The sequence below is a fragment of the Leptodactylus fuscus genome, chromosome 1, assembly GCF_031893055.1.
Source record: "Leptodactylus fuscus isolate aLepFus1 chromosome 1, aLepFus1.hap2, whole genome shotgun sequence".
NCBI lineage: Eukaryota > Metazoa > Chordata > Amphibia > Anura > Leptodactylidae > Leptodactylus > Leptodactylus fuscus.
The window spans coordinates 190,778,660-190,798,149 of NC_134265.1; the positions used below are offsets into that span (position 1 = coordinate 190,778,660).

The 19,490-nt window shown below is 42.4% G+C and overlaps 1 protein-coding gene across 1 annotated transcript; it reads left to right on the top strand.

The window, feature by feature from the left end:
• The first annotated feature begins 2,826 nt into the window (after nt 1–2,826).
• LOC142189610 (speedy protein A-like) lies at nt 2,827–17,705 on the top strand. The gene is made up of 7 exons (XM_075262218.1): nt 2,827–2,914; nt 11,474–11,572; nt 12,793–12,881; nt 15,254–15,336; nt 15,743–15,911; nt 15,996–16,239; nt 17,411–17,705. The coding sequence occupies exons 1-7, from the start codon at nt 2,827–2,829 to the stop codon at nt 17,482–17,484; spliced, it is 846 nt and encodes a 281-aa protein (XP_075118319.1). The 3' UTR covers nt 17,485–17,705.
• The last annotated feature ends 1,785 nt before the right edge of the window (nt 17,706–19,490 follow it).

The window sequence follows — 19,490 nt, forward strand, 5'->3', positions numbered from 1 at the left end:
TCTGATCCAAAAATCGGGAAGCCACAACTGAAAGCCGGTGTACTGCACCAGCATCCAGCCACGCACTCTGCTCCGGATTGGGCCCAATGAATGGGCCTAGTCCGGAGAAGGGAGTTTCTTCAGGCCGAATCGCGAGGTGACTCGGCCTGAAGAATAAACATTTTGCTTCTTTTTTCCGGGAGCTAGAAGAAACGGGTCCCGGAAAAAATTATTTCAATGGGAGCCGTCTTTTTGGTCAGGGTTTTGAGGCAGATACGGCCTCAAAACCCTGACCAAAAACTCTGTGTGAACTTACCCTTAGCCTTAAGACAAGTACCACCCATTAAAATAGGGAGTGCGGTCAATCTAGACTGGGTTCTTCCTAACCCAACAGCCACATGATAGGCAGCACCATTTTGCAGACCTGCTCCAACTTCACTTCACACAGTAATACACAGAGTTAAAGGGGTATTCCCATCTCAAGCAGCACTGTTCTCTCTGCTTGTTTCATGCAGACACCCCATAGACTATAATGGGGTCCATGTGGTTTCTTAGCTAACCGATTTTTAATGCATATAGGTTTCCGTTTGGGGGAGTCCCCAAGTGGACTCCCCGAACGGAATACCGACCGCAGATGGGAACCGAGCCTAAAACTCCAAAAAAAAGTAACATATTTATAATAAATATTTCCTTATTTCTTATTGTGTGTCAGAGATATAAATTTACTTTATTAGCATATGAATGAGAATGCTGGGTTGAAGGACTTCCCTAGGACAGAACAGGTTGACACTGAGTGCTGACTCACAAGTAGGTTGTCACTTTTCCTCCCTGTCAGTGGAATTTATTATTTAATGAAGGTTAAGACATTCCTAGCTAAGGATTCTTTGCTTCCTGCCAGTTACAAAATATGGTTTACAGCAAAGTAACCTAATTTTATAGGAACATTCCTCAATTACTCCAATGTTGCAGGACCATTTAATGTTATATGCCAAACTGAAAATCCAAAATCAAATGAATCCAAATGTATAACCTAACCTAAGAAGCAATGTCTGCCAGTAACGTCTGTTCCATCTGAAAATCTTTTCTACATTTTTATAGGCTTATGGGTTGTCAGAACATAAAACTAACATAAACTATATCAATTATAGACTTTTTTTGTTGTGTCAGTGAGTTTTGTGAAGCTGAAGGCGCTTGTATGATTGTAATATAATTTTACAGTTAATGCATCTATTGTGTTCATCAATATCTGTCCTATAGACCTGTATTACTTACATATCTTTGATATTTATGTGTAATAGTTTTTTCAGATGTGATTTTTGTCTGTTTTCCAGAAAATACAAAAGAAGGATGTTCCCAGGTAAATGATGGTTCTAGTTTGTAATAAAATAATAGGGCCTGAAATAATGAGAGCCTATGAGGTCCAGCAAAAGATGAATCAAAATAACATTTACTATAGAGTATTTGACTTGGTAGTAGCTTTTATACTTTTTGTGGATCAGTCTTAAATGGCAATTATAATAACAACAAACTTTTGACATATCATTGAGTCAAGTTTTGATAGGTGAGGATCTGGCTGGTGAGACCATTGATTGCTATTCTGTGGTGGAGAACATAGAATAGTCTTACAGTCTATAGACAAAACAATACTAACCCAATCAGACCTGAGGGGACGTACAATTTTAAGTAACCTAGTAATAGGGTTTCCCTACCCCAAATTTAATTTTTCATACTGATGACCTATTCACAGTGTAATGCATGTTCTCTTTGTTCACTGATAAATTCCCCTTCTGAACAGACCTAAATTACTGCCTCTGTGTTTTATTCCTGATCCTGTCTTTTTAGGGCTCGTTCACATGGAGTAAACGCGCCGCACATTGTGGCGCGTTTACGGCACGTGTACGCCGCGTTTTTTTACGGTGCGCGATTACGCCGCTAACGCGGCGTAATCGCGCACCATAAAAAAACACGGCGTATACGCGCCGTAAACGCACCACAATGCGCGGCGCGTTTACTCCGTGTGAACGAGCCCTAGTGTTTGCACCAACTAAACTTCCTCCATTCTATCCCTGTGTCTCTGTATCTTTAATCCCACTTTGGCTGAGCAATATATTGTGATCCACGCATGCAGTCTGTCAGTCCTGTTTGGTAAATCCTGAGTTTTTTTCTGTGTGCATGCATTGTGCCTTGTAGAGATAGTTGAACCTCTCAGGATTTATTTGGCTTCAGATGGCTAGGGTCCAAGATTACTTTTGAGTTGAAACAAGTTTAGTACGAACCATAGCTTGAAATGGCTTAAAACACAGTGTAGAACACTCCCAGGGCTACTAGAAATCTATCTATTCAACGTCTAGCTCTCTAAGGGTATGTTCACACATCAGTATGCCATCAGTCTGTTTGAATTCAGTTTGAGACTTTAAAACGGACTGATGCACATACTGATTGAATACTAACACCTTTTTATGCTGATAGCAAACGCTGTCCATCCCCTAGAGGACAGATAAGGGGATTAAAAGTAGCAATTGTAAACAGAGTAGAGATAAGGATGTATAATAAATGTCCTTATCTCATATAATAAATGTCCCTATCTCTACTCTGTTTACAATTTTCTTCTTTTAATCCCCTTATCTGTCCTCTAGGGGATGGACAGCGTTTGCTATCAGCATAAAAAGGTGTCAGTATACAATCAGTATGTGCATCAGTCCGTTTTAAAGTCTCAAACTGAATTCAAACGAACTGATGGCATACTGATGTGTGAACATACCCTTAATGACAAACACAGCCGAAGTCCAGTGCACTGTCTCCGTCTCCTCGGTTAAGGCCCTATCACATAATGTTCAGCATGACCCAATGACAGGCTTCAGTAGTGACACCAGGGTGCAGGACATTACAGGAGAGTGGCAAATGCTACGAAGAGGCCCAAAAGAGTTAACGGAAGGTGAGTATGAATGTTTTTTTTTTGCTTTTGTTACCTCCCCTGGGCCTTCACCTATTATAATTTGGGATCTGAAGAGCATAATATCTTCACGTATTCTACTCTGGAGTCACCCAAGACAAATCTCCATTTGTTTGGTTTTGTAAAAAAACAGCAATTTGGAATATTTGGGTCAAACCCAACTCAGTACAATTCAGTTTGCAAATCTCTACTCATTTGTTTTATTGCTGGACTCTTTATCTACCATGCTTTGCTTTTTTAGACCTGGTGTGTCCGTTTATATCACTGATACCTGTTTGGCCCATAGATTTCTGCATTATACTTTGCTACCTGCTTTGTTCCTGGGCTTTCTGCAATATACTCTGCTACCCATCTCACCCCTGGGCATTTTGCAACATACTCTGTTCCCTGATTGTCCCCTGGGCTTTCTGTAGTATAACTCTGCTACAAACCTCAGGAGATAGCAGACCACCTCAGGAGACAGTAGTTTGGTGGACTCCCCACAGTGAACACTGGATCCGGCATGGAAGTCAAAGGGTGAAGATCAGGAGTCTGCAAAGACAATGCTCTTAGAGGTGGCCCCAAAACAAGTCAGTTTGGTAGCATGGTTGGTCCACAGTCTGTTGCCTTCCCATGTTACCTACAGGATAGGTCACCAGTATGTCATCTGTTGGAGTCCGACACCCGAACCCTACACAGGTTAGTTGCTGTGGCACCACTCCTATTACTTAAACACAAACCGTGCTGCATGTGCTCCCCTTCCACTAGCAGTTTCCGACACTGGAGGCTGCTAAAACAGCAGATCTGTGTAGGGTCCAAGAACAGCTATTTTACAAATGATGCTCCATGGTAACAAGCAACATCATCTACTTGTTAGGGTATATTCATAGGTGCAAGATTTGTCCAATAACTCTAAAGTCACTAGTAAATGATGGCAAAATAATCCCTGTTCTGCATAAATAAATTAAGATGCTTTCTTCAGTAATATGGAGCATAACCCCTTAAAGGGGTTGTCCACTTTATAACTAACAGTGTGTAATGTGTAGCCCAAAGATAAATAATAAACTTTCTCATAGACATTCATTTTCAATTCTACACCTGTCTCTTTATTTTTGAAGCCACGCCCCCCCGCTTCCCTGGCTCTGCCGGCTCTCTGACACTCCTTCTCTGACCACTGAGCTCGTGACATGGAGGGGCATGTGACACAGCTTGACCATGTCACGTGTCTGTGCCTGCTCTGCTCTTCTGCCTGGTCTTTCACTACTCAGCAAGGACCTTATGATGTCACAGTCACATGACTCTCTAGTCTTGTTACTGGGTAGGCGTGTCTGTGATTGCAGGAAGGTCCTTGAACATGTACTGTATAAAAGTTGTATCCCATTGCAGTGGAGGAACATGCAGAGATGTGAGGTGCCTGGTGTACTGTGGGGATGTGAAAGATGTGGGGTTTATTGTGTAGTGTGGGTGAGATGTAGGGTGCATGGTGTGGAGGGGAGGACAAATCTGGGGGAGAGATCTGGGCTGCATTGAGTAGTGGGGCAGATATCAGGTGCATGGTGTACTATGGGGTAAGAGTTGTAACGTGTATGTTGTAGTGTGGAGGTGGAGAGATGTGGGGCGCATTGTCTAATGGGGAGAGATATGGGGTTTACTGTGGGGGGGCAGATTTGGGGTGCATTGTGTAGTGTACTGTGTGGGGGGGTAAAGATCTTGAGTGCATGGTGTACTATGGGGTAAGAGTTGTCGGGTGCGTGTTGTAGTGTGGAGGTGGAGAGATTGTATAATGTGGGGTGTAGTGTGTACTGTGGGGAGAGAGATGTGGGGTGCATGGTGTACCATGGAGTAGAGATGTGGGGTGCATAGTAGAGAGGCACATGGAGAGCTGGGGGGTGGTTGTGTGTGCTCCTTGCACTGAAGATACATTCAGGAAGGGGGGGCTTGGCGATGTACAAGAGGCTCATGAAGAATGGAGGAATATTTCATATCTGTGTTAGGGCTAGTTCACACGGGGACATGGAGGCGGATTTTGACAGCGGAATCCACGTCATAATCCGCCTCCATACAATGATAGTCTATGTAGAGGCTTTTTTTTTTTTTCACTAGCGTTTTTTTTTACCCTAGACGAAAAAAGAAGCTACATGATCTTTCTTCAGGCTTTTTTTTACCGCGCGGTTTTTTGCATGCAAATGTGTTGCATTTTTTTTCTACAAAAAAAAACGCGCGGTAAAAATGCAACGCAGTTTTTGCGGCCGTTCTCTTTTAAGGGATGGGAAAACCGCCTGGCCTTGTTGGAAGCAGTTTTTACAAAAAAAAGCTCCACAAAAACAAGCCAAGGTCCAAAAAAAACGCTTCCTAATTAGGAAGCGTTTTTTTCTGGTGCCAAAATAAACCACACATAATGTACGTGTGACCTAAGCCTTAGGTTTCCATGAGAGGCAAACGGGCTTCGGCCATAAAAGACACATGGGGAGCTGTGTGAATCTTGTTTGGAGTGTTCTGAGCTGTGGAGTGCTTATTAACACTATGGGGGTGCACTAGAGAGATGTAGAATGCTTGTCTGGGGGTGCACAGGAAATATATGGCTATTGGTGAAATAACTGCTAGCAGTGCGGGGGTAGACTTACAGGGGCTATCTGCAACAAGTTATCCCCTCCCCTGTGGGTATCTTGCAAGGGGAGTCATAAGAATTTGAACTTTTCTCTGGAACTTGGACTGGTGAGGACCTGGCTGTGTCTATATATATATATATATATATATATATATATATATATATATATACACATATATAGTCACTGGTGAGGACCTGGTCCTTCTGGAGTAGGAGATTTAGCCATTTTACTGTGAGCTGGCTAAATACTGCTTCAGTTCAGATCCTGACCACTAGGGGGGAAAAAGGTCCTGACCAGTAATGTGAAATAGATCATACTGAGGCGGCTAATACTATAAGTGATAAGGAGCAGGTCCTTACTGAGTATAGGATTTAGTCACAACCCTATTGTAATCGATGGTGTCCAGTGGCATTTTATTGATTAGTCCATTTGAATTTAGCGCTAAAGAAGGTGTTTTGGGGCTCCTTTGATATTGGATGAAACATAGCGGCCCTCAGCGGCTATTAGTTGTGCAGGACCCCTAGGATTCAGCCCAGTGTTGTGACAGTGACAGCCATTGTGAGCGCATTCTGCTAGCCGGAGGTGCTGAGGTGAATGAAGCTGTGTGATCACATCCTATGTGTGGGCAGCGCTGTGATACGCCTCAGCCTGGCATGCAGACCAGGAGTTTTACTTTCAGTTTATTGATGTCCCGCCCACATAGGCCGGCTGAGCTCACACTGCAATATCTCATTTTAATGGGGAACAGGTAAGATAAATTTCATTTTTACCGCACATTTGTCCTATAACCATCTTTCTGAGTTGCCTGAGGCACTGTGTTTTTTTCAGCTTAAGGGTGGCCAACCCCTTTAAGACTATGAATTTGACAACATAACTATATAGATAATATAGTCAACGTGCGGCACTGAATGATAACAGATTTATTTTTTATTACAGTCATTGGAATGCTGACATTTTCTCATTTTTAAGGTGGACTTCTGGTTTGGGTACAAACTCAATATATTCTAATTCACATGGTGCTAACATTTCCACAAAAGAGAACTAAAACTATAGATAAAGCTAAATAATTTGCCCATGTACAAGCCCTTTATTATCATCTTTCTATTCTTTTTTTAATCTTGGAACAGAGACAGAGGTCCAAAACCTTAAAGAGGACCTTTCACCGATTTGGACACAGGCAGTTCTATATACTGCTGGAAATCTGACAGTGCGCTGAATTCAGCGCACTGTCGGCTTTCCCGATCTGTGCCCCAGGCAAAGAGCTATTGGTCCCGATACCGTAGCTCTTTACGGTAAGAAGGGCGCTCTTGACAGTCAGTGAGGTACATCCTTCTCCACAGCAGCGCCTATCGCGCTGTACAGTGTGAGCGGGGAGGAATGTGCCCTCCCCTGCTGATAATACTCGTCTATGGACGAGCACTGTGAGTAGAGAGAGGGGGCGTTCCTCCCCGTTCACACTGTACAGCGAGATAGGCACTGCTGTGGAGAAAGACGTACCTTACTGACTGTCAGGAACGCCCTTCTGACTGTAATCTGTTATCTGTGTGTTTACATAGAGCGATAGGTTTATCAGCAAACTGCAATTAGTTGAGCAGATTGTCCTGCCGGCAGAGCAGTGAGTAAGTGCTTTAATTATAGATGACCAACTAATGGCAGATGACTGCCAGTTACTAGTTTCCAAAAGATCCAAGATAAAACTTGCCAGCTACTGCCGAAGAGACTTCAATGGAAAACAAATATCTGTAGCTTTAAAATTTAACTTTTATTTTCGTCCATAGGTTAAAACAGTTACATAGTAACTTGGAGTCTGGCCTGCTGTATATAAGGCGACGCGTTTCGGAACTACACGTTCCTTCGTCTCGGAGCCGAGACGAAGGAACGTGTAGTTCCGAAACGCGTCGCCTTATATACAGCAGGCCAGACTCCAAGTTACTATGTAACTGTTTTAACCTATGGACGAAAATAAAAGTTAAATTTTAAAGCTACAGATATTTGTTTTCCATTGAAGTCTCTTCGGCAGTAGCTGGCAAGTTTTATCTTGGATCTTTTGGAAATTATTACCAGCAGGGTTGTGTCCACCTGCAAGCCGTGCTCCCCGGAGGACTCTATATGATCAAGTTTTCTATACGGTGAGCTGATACATACTTTTTTCTTTTTGTATTGCCAGTTACTAGCACTAAATTAAAATTGATATTGTATCTCTAAAAAAAAAAAAAAAAAGAAACGTCTATTATATATGATTAAAAAACTCCATAGTTTATTAGTAGAGATGAGCGAACACTAAAATGTTCGAGGTTCGAAATTCGATTCGAACAGCCGCTCACTGTTCGAGTGTTCGAATGGGTTTCGAACCCCATTATAGTCTATGGGGAACATAAACTCGTTAAGGGGGAAACCCAAATTCGTGTCTGGAGGGTCACCAAGTCCACTATGACACCCCAGGAAATGATACCAACACCCTGGAATGACACTGGGACAGCAGCGGAAGCATGTCTGGGGGCATAAAAGTCACTTTATTTCATGGAAATCCCTGTCAGTTTGCGATTTTCGCAAGCTAACTTTTCCCCATAGAAATGCATTGGCCAGTGCTGATTGGCCAGAGTACGGAACTCGACCAATCAGCGCTGGCTCTGCTGGAGGAGGCGGAGTCTAAGATAGCTCCACACCAGTCTCCATTCAGGTCCGACCTTAGACTCCGCCTCCTCCGGCAGAGCCAGCGCTGATTGGCCGAAGGCTGGCCAATGCATTCCTATGCGAATGCAGACTTAGCAGTGCTGAGTCAGTTTTGCTCAACTACACATCTGATGCACACTCGGCACTGCTACATCAGATGTAGCAATCTGATGTAGCAGAGCCGAGGGTGCACTAGAACCCCTGTGCAAACTCAGTTCACGCTAATAGAATGCATTGGCCAGCGCTGATTGGCCAATGCATTCTATTAGCCCGATGAAGTAGAGCTGAATGTGTGTGCTAAGCACACACATTCAGCACTGCTTCATCAAGCCAATACAATGCATTAGCCAGTGCTGATTGGCCAGAGTACGGAATTCGGCCAATCAGCGCTGGCCAATGCATTCTATTAGCCCGATGAAGTAGAGCTGAATGTGTGTGCTAAGCACACACATTCAGCACTGCTTCATCAAGCCAATACAATGCATTAGCCAGTGCTGATTGGCCAGAGTACGGAATTCGGCCAATCAGCGCTGGCCAATGCATTCTATTAGCCCGATGAAGTAGAGCTGAATGTGTGTGCTAAGCACACACATTCAGCACTGCTTCATCAAGCCAATACAATGCATTAGCCAGTGCTGATTGGCCAGAGTACGGAATTCGGCCAATCAGCGCTGGCTCTGCCGGAGGAGGCGGAGTCTAAGGTCGGACCTGAATGGAGACTGGTGTGGAGCGATCTTAGACTCCGCCTCCTCCAGCAGAGCCAGCGCTGATTGGTCGAGTTCCGTACTCTGGCCAATCAGCGCTGGCCAATGCATTCTATTAGCCCGATGAAGTAGAGCTGAATGTGTGTGCTTAGCACACACATTCAGCTCTACTTCATCAGGCTAATAGAATACATTGGCCAATCAGCGCTGGCCAATGCATTCTATTAGCTTGATGAAGCAGAGTGTGCACAAGGGTTCAAGCGCACCCTCGGCTCTGATGTAGCAGAGCTGAGGGTGCACAAGGGTTCAAGTGCACCCTCGGCTCTCCTACATCAGAGCCGAGGGTGCGCTTGAACCCTTGTGCAGCCTCGGCTCTGCTACATCAGAGCCGAGGGTGCGCTTGAACCCTTGTGCACACTCTGCTTCATCAAGCTAATAGAATGCATTGGCCAGCACTGATTGGCCAGAGTACGGAATTCGGCCAATCAGCGCTGGCCAATGCATCCCTATGGGAAAAAGTTTATCTCACAAAAATCACAATTACACACCCGATAGAGCCCCAAAAAGTTATTTTTAATAACATTCCCCCCTAAATAAAGGTTATCCCTAGCTATCCCTGCCTGTACAGCTATCCCTGTCTCATAGTCACAAAGTTCACATTCTCATATGACCCGGATTTGAAATCCACTATTCGTCTAAAATGGAGGTCACCTGATTTCGGCAGCCAATGACTTTTTCCAATTTTTTTCAATGCCCCCAGTGTCGTAGTTCCTGTCCCACCTCCCCTGCGCTGTTATTGGTGCAAAAAAGGCGCCAGGGAAGGTGGGAGGGGAATCGAATTTTGGCGCACTTTACCACGTGGTGTTCGATTCGATTCGAACATGGCGAACACCCTGATATCCGATCGAACATGTGTTCGATAGAACACTGTTCGCTCATCTCTATTTATTAGTTAGAGGGAAAACACTTAGTATAGAGCTATATAATGAAACTATATAGGGAGGTTAGATGAATAAAAGGACCAGACAAAAATTGAAAAAAAAATAATAATGAAAAAATAAAATAAAAAAATAAATATAATCTAACAATGAAAAAATAGTCATAAATACTTTGGCGTGTCAAGCCTCCCAGGCCTGCATACTAAATGAAAGTCTCCAAAAGAACAAATTGAAGGATCAATTATACATCATTGCGTCAACCGGTATTAGTCGGCGCACCCAATGTGCTGAAAATGTGAACAGAGCTTTAGGCAACTTAAACACGACGGTGCATGTGCACCACCCATACTTCCACGGCTCTATTCATTAGGACCAGTGATCACAGTCCACAAAATGGACAGGAATAAGGCCTATCCTGAGTTTTGCTCACAACTTGCGACCCCATACACCAGGCTATGAAAATACTCTGTCGTGCCTATGGCGCCATAGAAATAAATGGGTCATGAAAAACACGGCTAGCACATTGACTGTGCGCCTGGTTGTGTGCATGAAGCCTTACTGCATAATAAGAATGAAGATGCACACACTACCAGCCATGTGTAACATATTTATATTTCAAGCTCTTTACATTTCTCTCCTGACATGACTTTAATGTTAATGTTTTTGATCTGTTTTTTATATGTGACTTTCAATGCTGAGTTGTTTTTTTTTCTAAATTTCTATTAATTAGCAAGATCTCATGATACAGAATCCATGTAATATATTTTACTGCAGTATAACTGGCACTGGCATGTGCCGCATGACTTATCCTGGCATGTGCCGCAATAGAATCCCAGCATGCGGCTACAAACCTGGAAAAGAAACGTCAGTTGGTGCCAGTCAGCGATTGCTCTTATAGAGATTAGACCGGCTCCCTATTGCTCCCTATTGCTCCCACTTGCGAGAAAGCAACAGTTTTTTTTACTACAGATTCCTGATCGATACCTGCGGATTAAGAAGAGAACCGCTAATAGCGAGTCACCAGAGGTAAGATAGCATCACTTTATTGTGAAATCCGGATTTATGTCCCCTGAAATGTGACAGTGAGGGGCCCCCTGTAATTAGATAATAGAAATGATTTACACTGTGTGAGATATAGTAGATGGCTTGGATGTACATGGGTAAGCCTGGGAGACTACAGGGAAAACATAACTGAATTGGGTGCTCATAGTGTAATGTGGGGAATATTGGAGGCTTATTGATGATATAGAGAAACATGGAGGATCATTCCAGTCATTCCTGATATAATAATTGTTACAGAGATTGTATGGAATTAGGAAAAGTCTTTTTTATTAGACACACTGTTACTCCCTATCCAGTACATGGAGCTGAGCTGATATAACAGACAAACCATTAGCTGATATTGTTCACAAAAAAGCAGATCCTTTTGGTTAACATTTCATGTCTGTCACTAATAAAAGTTTATATTGTTTATGAGACATCTTTAAAGGGAGTCTGTCATCTGAATAATCAATATTAAGCTACCACAGGACCTTGTAGGTCCCATCCCCCTCACCAAGCTACTACCTCCATATTGGTGAACTGACCGGTGTTGTGGTGTTAGATTTTCCTAAGTTTATGCTTAAACTTCTCTACAAGGTCTTGTTAAGTCATATTACCAAGTATTTGTGTACAATTTTCTTTCTCTTTACATTTCCCTGGATGAAGAGAAGATGAAGCGGAAGAGGAAGAGAGAACGTATTGCCCAGTATGAAGAGGAGACGTAAGTGGAATAGTGTTTATCACTGTATTACAAAGATCTGTCAATGGTGGCCTGTCCTTAGAATAGGTCATCAATATCAGATCAGTAAGAGTCCGCCATCTGACACCACCACCTATCATCTAATTTCCACACAGAGCCAGTAGAAGATGGCTTCATCCACTATGTATTGGCCTTGTAGTTCTATGGCAGCTCAGCTCCCATTCACTTATAGCACAGACACTACACAGTTTAAAAAAAGATGACAAATTGCAAGCTTTGTCTATTTGTCATCTTTTTTTAAGTTAGTCATTAATAAAGGTATCAACTACTGAGGACTTCTATCAAAGAAATTTTTAATATCCACTGACTAAAACGGTACAAAGGCATTTTTTCTTACACAGTTTAAGGAGCCATTTACTTGCAACTCTGTACCCATATCATCTGATCCATGTGGGAAGGGGGGCGGTCAGGTGTTGGAGCTACTGAAGTAATATTAATGACCTAACCTAAGGATAGCACATCAATATCTAATCTTGGACAGACACTTTAATACGAGATTTACCCATGAGACCAGGATGAATGTTGCCCTTTGTTATTAAGTGTCTGCACCTTACACATACCCTGTTTCACCGAAAATAAGACACCCCCCCTTCATCTTCTGGAACACATACAACCGGCAGTCATGCCGGCGCTCCGCTAAGGAAGCATCAGCATGACTGCCGATTGTTCCCCACTCCAGCCGCTGCATAAGACATCCCCCGAAAATAAGAAAGGTCATATATTTCGTTAGATAATTTAATATAAGAAACTGTCTTATTTTCGGGGAAACAGGGTACTATACTGCAAAAACCAGACTTATATACAGATTCACCTATTTTGTCACTTGGGGTTTGTAGGGTTCTAAACTACAGAGCCATATGCACTCCTTGTACCTATGAATGGGCCCTTTTTACAATGGAAGATTATTCTCCTAGATGAATGCACTGTATTTAAGAAGAATAAATATTAAAATGGCATCTGATGACACATGGCTCTATATACAATCTCTCAGATATCATAAGAATAAATAGTAAAAACCTCTATATGCCATAATATTAATTCATAGCCATGTTGTGGCCCACTATAGTCCCATACATGTCCTTTTTTACCATATTATGCAACTTGGATAAACCGTAATGGGTCATATGGGAATTAATATCTGTTTCTTCTCTCACAGTTCACGGCCTGACCCCGAGGTGGAATCCAAGAAGAGGAATATGGATGACAGCTTGCAGAGAGAACAGACTGCTTTCTTCAAACTCCTGGGTAAGATACTCCTTCCAGCCTGTGGCAAACCCCAAAAATTTCAAGTTCAGTTGAACCTGAAATTTTTAAAAATTTGTTGGGGCCACAAGGGGGTTCTATACTGTGTGGAGGGGGCTAATAATGGATATTATACTATGTGAAGGGGCCATTACTTAACATTATACTGTGTGGAAGGGCTACTATAGTACATTATACCACGTGAAAGGGCCGCTATGGGACATTATACTATGTGGGCGAGGCGACTATGGGACATTATACCATATGAGGGGGCCACTATGGGACATTATAGTGTGTGGTGAGGTCACTATGGGGCATTATAGTGTGTGGTGGGTTCACTATGGGACATTATACTGTGAGGAGGGGCCACTATGGGGCATTATAGTGTGTGGTGAGGTCACTATGGGGCATTATAGTGTGTGGTGGGTTCACTATGGGACATTATACTGTGAGGAGGGGCCACTATGGGGCATTATAGTGTGTGGTGAGGTCACTATGGGACATTATACTGTGAGGAGGAGCCACTATGGCACATTATAACATATAGGGGAGCACTATGGGACAATATACCATGTGGGAGGCCACTATGGGATATTATACTGTGTGAAGGGACCACTATGGTTCATTATAATGTGTATGGAGGCCACTATGGAAAATTATACTGTGTGAAGAGGCCGCTATATCACATTTTACTGTGTGGAAGGGCCACTATGGATCATTATTTTGTGTGGAGGGGCCACTATGGAACATTATTCCGTATGACTGTTTGTTTTCTCAGAAAAACACAGACAGTTTTCCAGTAAAAAATGCATGCATTTTTTGTGCAAAACCGCACCATGTGAACGCAACTTTACAGTGAAGTGAAAGTACCAGTGGCCTAAGACTGTATGCAGCTATAGCTACATTCAGATACATAGTATGTCACCACTGTAAGGATGCTGCCACACGGTGCTCCTGGACACATACATTTACCACCAATTGGGGGCTATACATGGACTTTCATTGCTTATAATGGGAAAGTACAGGTGCATCCCGGGAAATAGCAGTAAGCGCATGCATGCGTCCAGAAGCATCTCATGGCAGCACTTCTGTGTTATGGATTGTGGTATATGACTTTAGTATAGGGGTCGTCAGTCTTACAATTATTGTGCGGCACCCAAAGTACCTCATCTTTGTATTTTTAATCTAAAACGACACACCATACAAAAAAAGCTGCCAACCCCTGGTCTAAAGAGACTATTGGATAGTGGGACGGCCGCAGGCTACTATTATAAGGCTAGGAAGGACTGAACCATGACCTTTCCCACCCTGATAATTTCAGACTTCTGCTACTTGTCATATCTGGCTGAAAAACTGCTTGGACCCCCATGTCATTTATATTAATTATTAATTCAATTAAATATTTGTTTATTTTTTAAACAATGACATGGGGTAGGTATTCTTTTGTAGCCTTGTACTGTCGGGGAGGTGGGGGGTGGACGTTCCTCACTGACCAGCTATGATGATAGGCTGTAAGGCCCAACTTTCTGACAGTAAAGAGATATTGGTACCAAAACTCATGACTAATATCTAATATCTCCAGTACCTGGCACATACCCAGAAGGCCAACAGCACACTGAATTCAGCTGTCGGCTTTTTAGCGGTATGTACTACTGCACATCTCTGAGGACATGAAAGCTTCTCTTTAGAAAATCTTATTTTGCACATGTGAGTATTTCCGAGGATTATATTGAGGTTGTTCTTTTTTCTACAATTTCTCTTATTGACGTATTGTAATAAATATCATTTGAAGCCAAATCCCCCGCTGTTCTTCAGGAAAGTTACTGTTCACCCTGCAGAACTGCTGTGGAGTTTATGTTTATTCATTAAGTTTATTATTATTATTACAATGTGTTATATTATGGAGATTTAGTATACTTATATACAGAATATAGTATAGTATATAGAATATAATGTATCAGTAAAAGTATACACAAAGATAAAGCAGTTTGTTCCTTTGCTGTAGATATAAAGGTGTTCTGAACATATCAGAAGGTATTGATGAAATACATTAACCTATTATCTTATTTTTGTTACTTTGATAGACGACGAGGACATCAAGTTATTTCTAGACAGGGACAGATGTCTTAAGATCTCGGACAAGGTATTATTATATAGAGGGAAAGAATAGAAAGTATTCCTGAGCTCTGCAAACTATGACCTGATATCAGTAGTAGATGCTATACAAAGAAATATAACCCTAATCTATGTGGCAGTCAGGTTGTAACTAGATATCAGTAAATACAAGAATATACTGAGCTCATATATCTGTACTGCATACTATTATGTATTAGGAAATCTATGACAAACTACTAACTCTCCTTTTATCCCACTAGTATCTCCTGGCGATGGTCCTGATCTACTTCAGAAGAGCCAAGCTACGTGTAGAGGAATATCGCCAGTATTTCTTTCCTTCTCTGTAAGTTTCTATTATTATTGTTATTATTATTATTAACCCTATCTGTACCTACACTACTACATAACAGCAGTATATTAGCAATAACATCCTGACACCAGAACATGTCACCACACCCTATCTCTGGCCAGTGACTGGCTGCAGTGGTCACATCTTCCTGTGTTAGGACATCATTGCTGCAGCACAGCAGAGACCAGTGGGGTCCATAGCAGCATTGCAACTGGAGCAGGAGGGGATCGATACGGTAAGTACGTCTTGTGTTATTTGTTACAAAACTGAGTTGTTTTTTTTAATTATTTTAATTGCCTTGGAACCCATTTAACATTAGTGATATCACCACCTTCTTCTCCTCATTATCTTCTTTTCACATGTTCTATCATTTCTTTGCCCTACTTTTTATTTCTTCCAGGTTTTTAGCCAACCAGTTTGAAGAGGATCTGGAATTTCAACGGGAGATCTACGCCTGGACCCCTGGACGGACATTAAAGATGAAGAGGATCCAGCTGCTTCACCTTCGTGACCTAATGCTCATCAAGATGGACTTCAGAGCTTGGGTAGAAAAGGAAACCTGCGATCTGGTGTGTAGCATAAAACAGAAAGATATAAACTTTAAACTAAAGCTTGTGATGATTATAATAATTCTATTTTATGTTAAATTCTAGATCATGGCACAAGACCCCGACCACTGGGCATGGAAGAGACAGAGAGAAGACCATCACAGCCTGGCTATACGCTGGTTCAGGAGGGATTTTAGAGAATTCAGCATAAGAGGCCCATGGACCACCCTTCCAACCTGCTCTCTTTGTAACCCCATTCTAGACTCGAGCAAGGAAGAAGAGGAGAAAGACACTCATCATCGGACAGACGCAGAGGAGGAACCCGGAACATCAGCTATAATCGTCTCTGGTAAGTGTATCCATTGTGTGATAGAGAACTTCAAGTAAGGGGCCATACACATAACGTTTCTGCTGTCTGTTAAGCAGATCTGTTCAACAAATATGATTTTTAAATAGTAAAAATGGATAGAAATACAAATATTCATCTGTTTTTACATTAAAAAACATATCAGTTTGATTGAACAGAGCCATGAATACTGGTGTGTAGTCATGGACAATTCTCAAAAGATTTCTTTTGACAAATATTCGTGAGGGTCACCCCTTCCTCACATGGTTTCCAAAAGTGCTATTATTATACTCTTGGGTCACCTCAGACCCCAAAATATAATAAGACCAAGGGGGTGAATGAAAATAACAAACAGTCCAATTGCATCTTATTCTGGCCTCATCCAGTCGCTGGATGACATTACGTGCCCCTGGGTCCCAGATGAGACTTGTGTTTTGGCCTCAGTGGTGACATGGGGCATTCTGACATCACACACCATGTGACCGATGAGGGCCAATCACAGGCCTCAGTGGTGACCTGGAGGTGCATAATATCATCCAGGGACCAAAAGACACCAAAAAAGATGCCAGGAGGCGGCTGGAGAAGTGAGAAATAGCTGATTGTTATTTTCATTCACCTCCCCTGGGCCTCCACATATTATACTCTAGGGTCTGAGAGGTCCCCACAGTATATATTTCTATCCGTTGTTTATTTGGAAGGATGATGAAAAGTGAGGTATGCCGCACTTCTCTGTCCATTAAATGCAACAGAATATGACGTACTGGAGGTAGAATTGAGTCAGAAGTATAGTATACACTTTCGACATTTGTTTTACAAACAGAAGTCTATGGGGATGTTGAACAACACATTTTTACTTTTTTTGGATTCAAACGTGTCTGCACAACTGAAAGAAAAAAATGTGATGTAAATGTATCCTAACATACAAATCTTAGAAGCCAAACCCTAACAGTTGAATGAGGTTCTGTGGCAATGTTGCAGAGACCCCTACCCCTTTATTCTTCATACTGGAGGTTGGGAACCACATCTATGGGATTGTTATGGCATATTGTAGGACCTGAAATACCTTTTCAATAAGAAGTTGATATAGAAGATCTTGGTAACCTTGCTCTGCTTCTATTCTATAATAAATGTGTTACTAAAGTTTTCTTTCTATCATTTCTACTTAAATGTACAGCAACCAGACCAAGAAGAAGAACTAAGAAGACACGATGGACACGTCCAAAGAGAAGAACAACACAGGATGGATGAAGACCTAAACCAAGGAGAGAAGTATCCTCCATAGTCACACACACATAAATACATTCGCTACATCACTATACACAGTCACTGCACATACACACAATCATCACACACATGCATACACATATACACTAATACATGCTCTAGCGGTCGCCTCCCTTAGTATGCCCAGAGGAGGGGCAATACAGTGGCCATGGTTTCCCTGCAGGTTTCCTCCACTGGGGGTTTTTCCTGCCCTGAGTGTCGCTGTACGCTCTTCGTGAGTGATGGGAGGTAACCAGCACATATAAAAATAGAATAAAATACATAGAATAAACTTCCCATTAACTTTCTTTATTGTGTCTGCATTATTTATTCTATTTTTGTTTGTGAAAAATGTGTGTGTGAAAATATTTTAAAACTAAACCCAGAATGTAGATTATGTGAGTGAGAGTTGTGTAACGGGAGTCCCATTTTATTCATTAGGTTCTTTCTGACTCCCAAATAAAGTTAATAGAGCAGTTACAGTCGGCCACAACTTTTCATATCTACAATACAACTAAGCTGCACTGTATGGCAGATTTCTATCTATAGGGTATTCAGGGGTAGCAGTGATACTAAATTGATACGCTAAAGTGATTAGCGTATATTATAAATAGCACATGATAGTTGGGAGCAGTTACACATGTCACTCTGCTTTATGTTTTGTTTCCTTCAGTACATTTATCACTACACGGCTTCTTCCTTCTATAATAGTGTGATATCTTAGGCCTGGTCCATATGTACTGTATATGTGGAATTGGTACCTTGTGGCAATATACAGTACATACTGTATATAGTAATACATGTGGATGGGGCTTTCAAAATGCCATCAACACGTAGCAGGGAAAATAATCAGCACTGATCAGCATTGTACACATTTTCACATTCACATCATGCTCATTATATTGTCAATAAGCAGCAGATGTTCTATAGTCTACACCAATGGTGAACCTAGCCTTTCTGCTGCCTGAGGCGGACGATCAAAAGACGCCCCCCCCCCGGACTGAATACCGGGGGGAATGTGTCCATCTTTTGATCATCCACCTCAGGCAGTGGGGGAGGGGGGAGTGCTAGTGGTAACATTACAGTAAATACAATGCAGTAATATTTGGTGCAGTAATACTCACAGGAGAAGTCTTCCCACATTTCCCGTCTCTTCCCTTTGGACCGCCATGACCACTTCTTCAAACTGTGACTTGACTCTGAATTCCATCCACTTTTCCCTGACTGTAAAATGCCAAGATTTTTCCCGTGGGGTCCCGGCCTTAAAGAGGTTGTTCAGGAACTACAGGTTTCAGCAAGGAGGCCGGGGAAGGTGAAAAATAAAACCCACACTCACCTGTCCCTGGTCCTTGCACCCCTGTCTGGTCCAATGGCACACAAGGGCTTGTTCCAGCGGCAGTCCTCGACACACATAACCAATGAGGCCAATCAGGGGCCACAGCAGCCTAAAGAAAGGAACTGGGATGTCTCACATAAGTCACCTGTGATGTCACGTGTCCTTTCCTTTGACTGCTGATCGGCCTCAGCAGTCACGTGTAGCAAGGACTTCTGCCAGACAAAGACCCCGCCGCTGGACCAGACAGCCGCGGGAGACATTGGGAACAGATGAGTACGGGTTTTTTTCTTTCTTATTTTGCACCTTCCCTGACCTTCTTGCAGAAAACTGTAATTCCTGGCTAACCCCTTTAACATCTCAATATACAAAGGCCTGGGTCACATTTGCATTTGGGCCATTCCATTCCCCTATCTGCATGAAAAATGTGGAGAGAAAATCCTGCAAGCAACACTTTTCTCTCCTCATTTTTTGTGCGGAAACCACACAGACCCCATTATATTCTATGGGGTCCGCGGGTTTCCTGAAGGTTACCACTTTTTAATGCATATAGGTTTTCGTTTGGGGGGGTCCCCAAGCAGACTCCACGAATGGAAACCTGAACGCAGATGTGAAACTTCACATTATAAAATAGTATGTATAATGGTACACATGTATA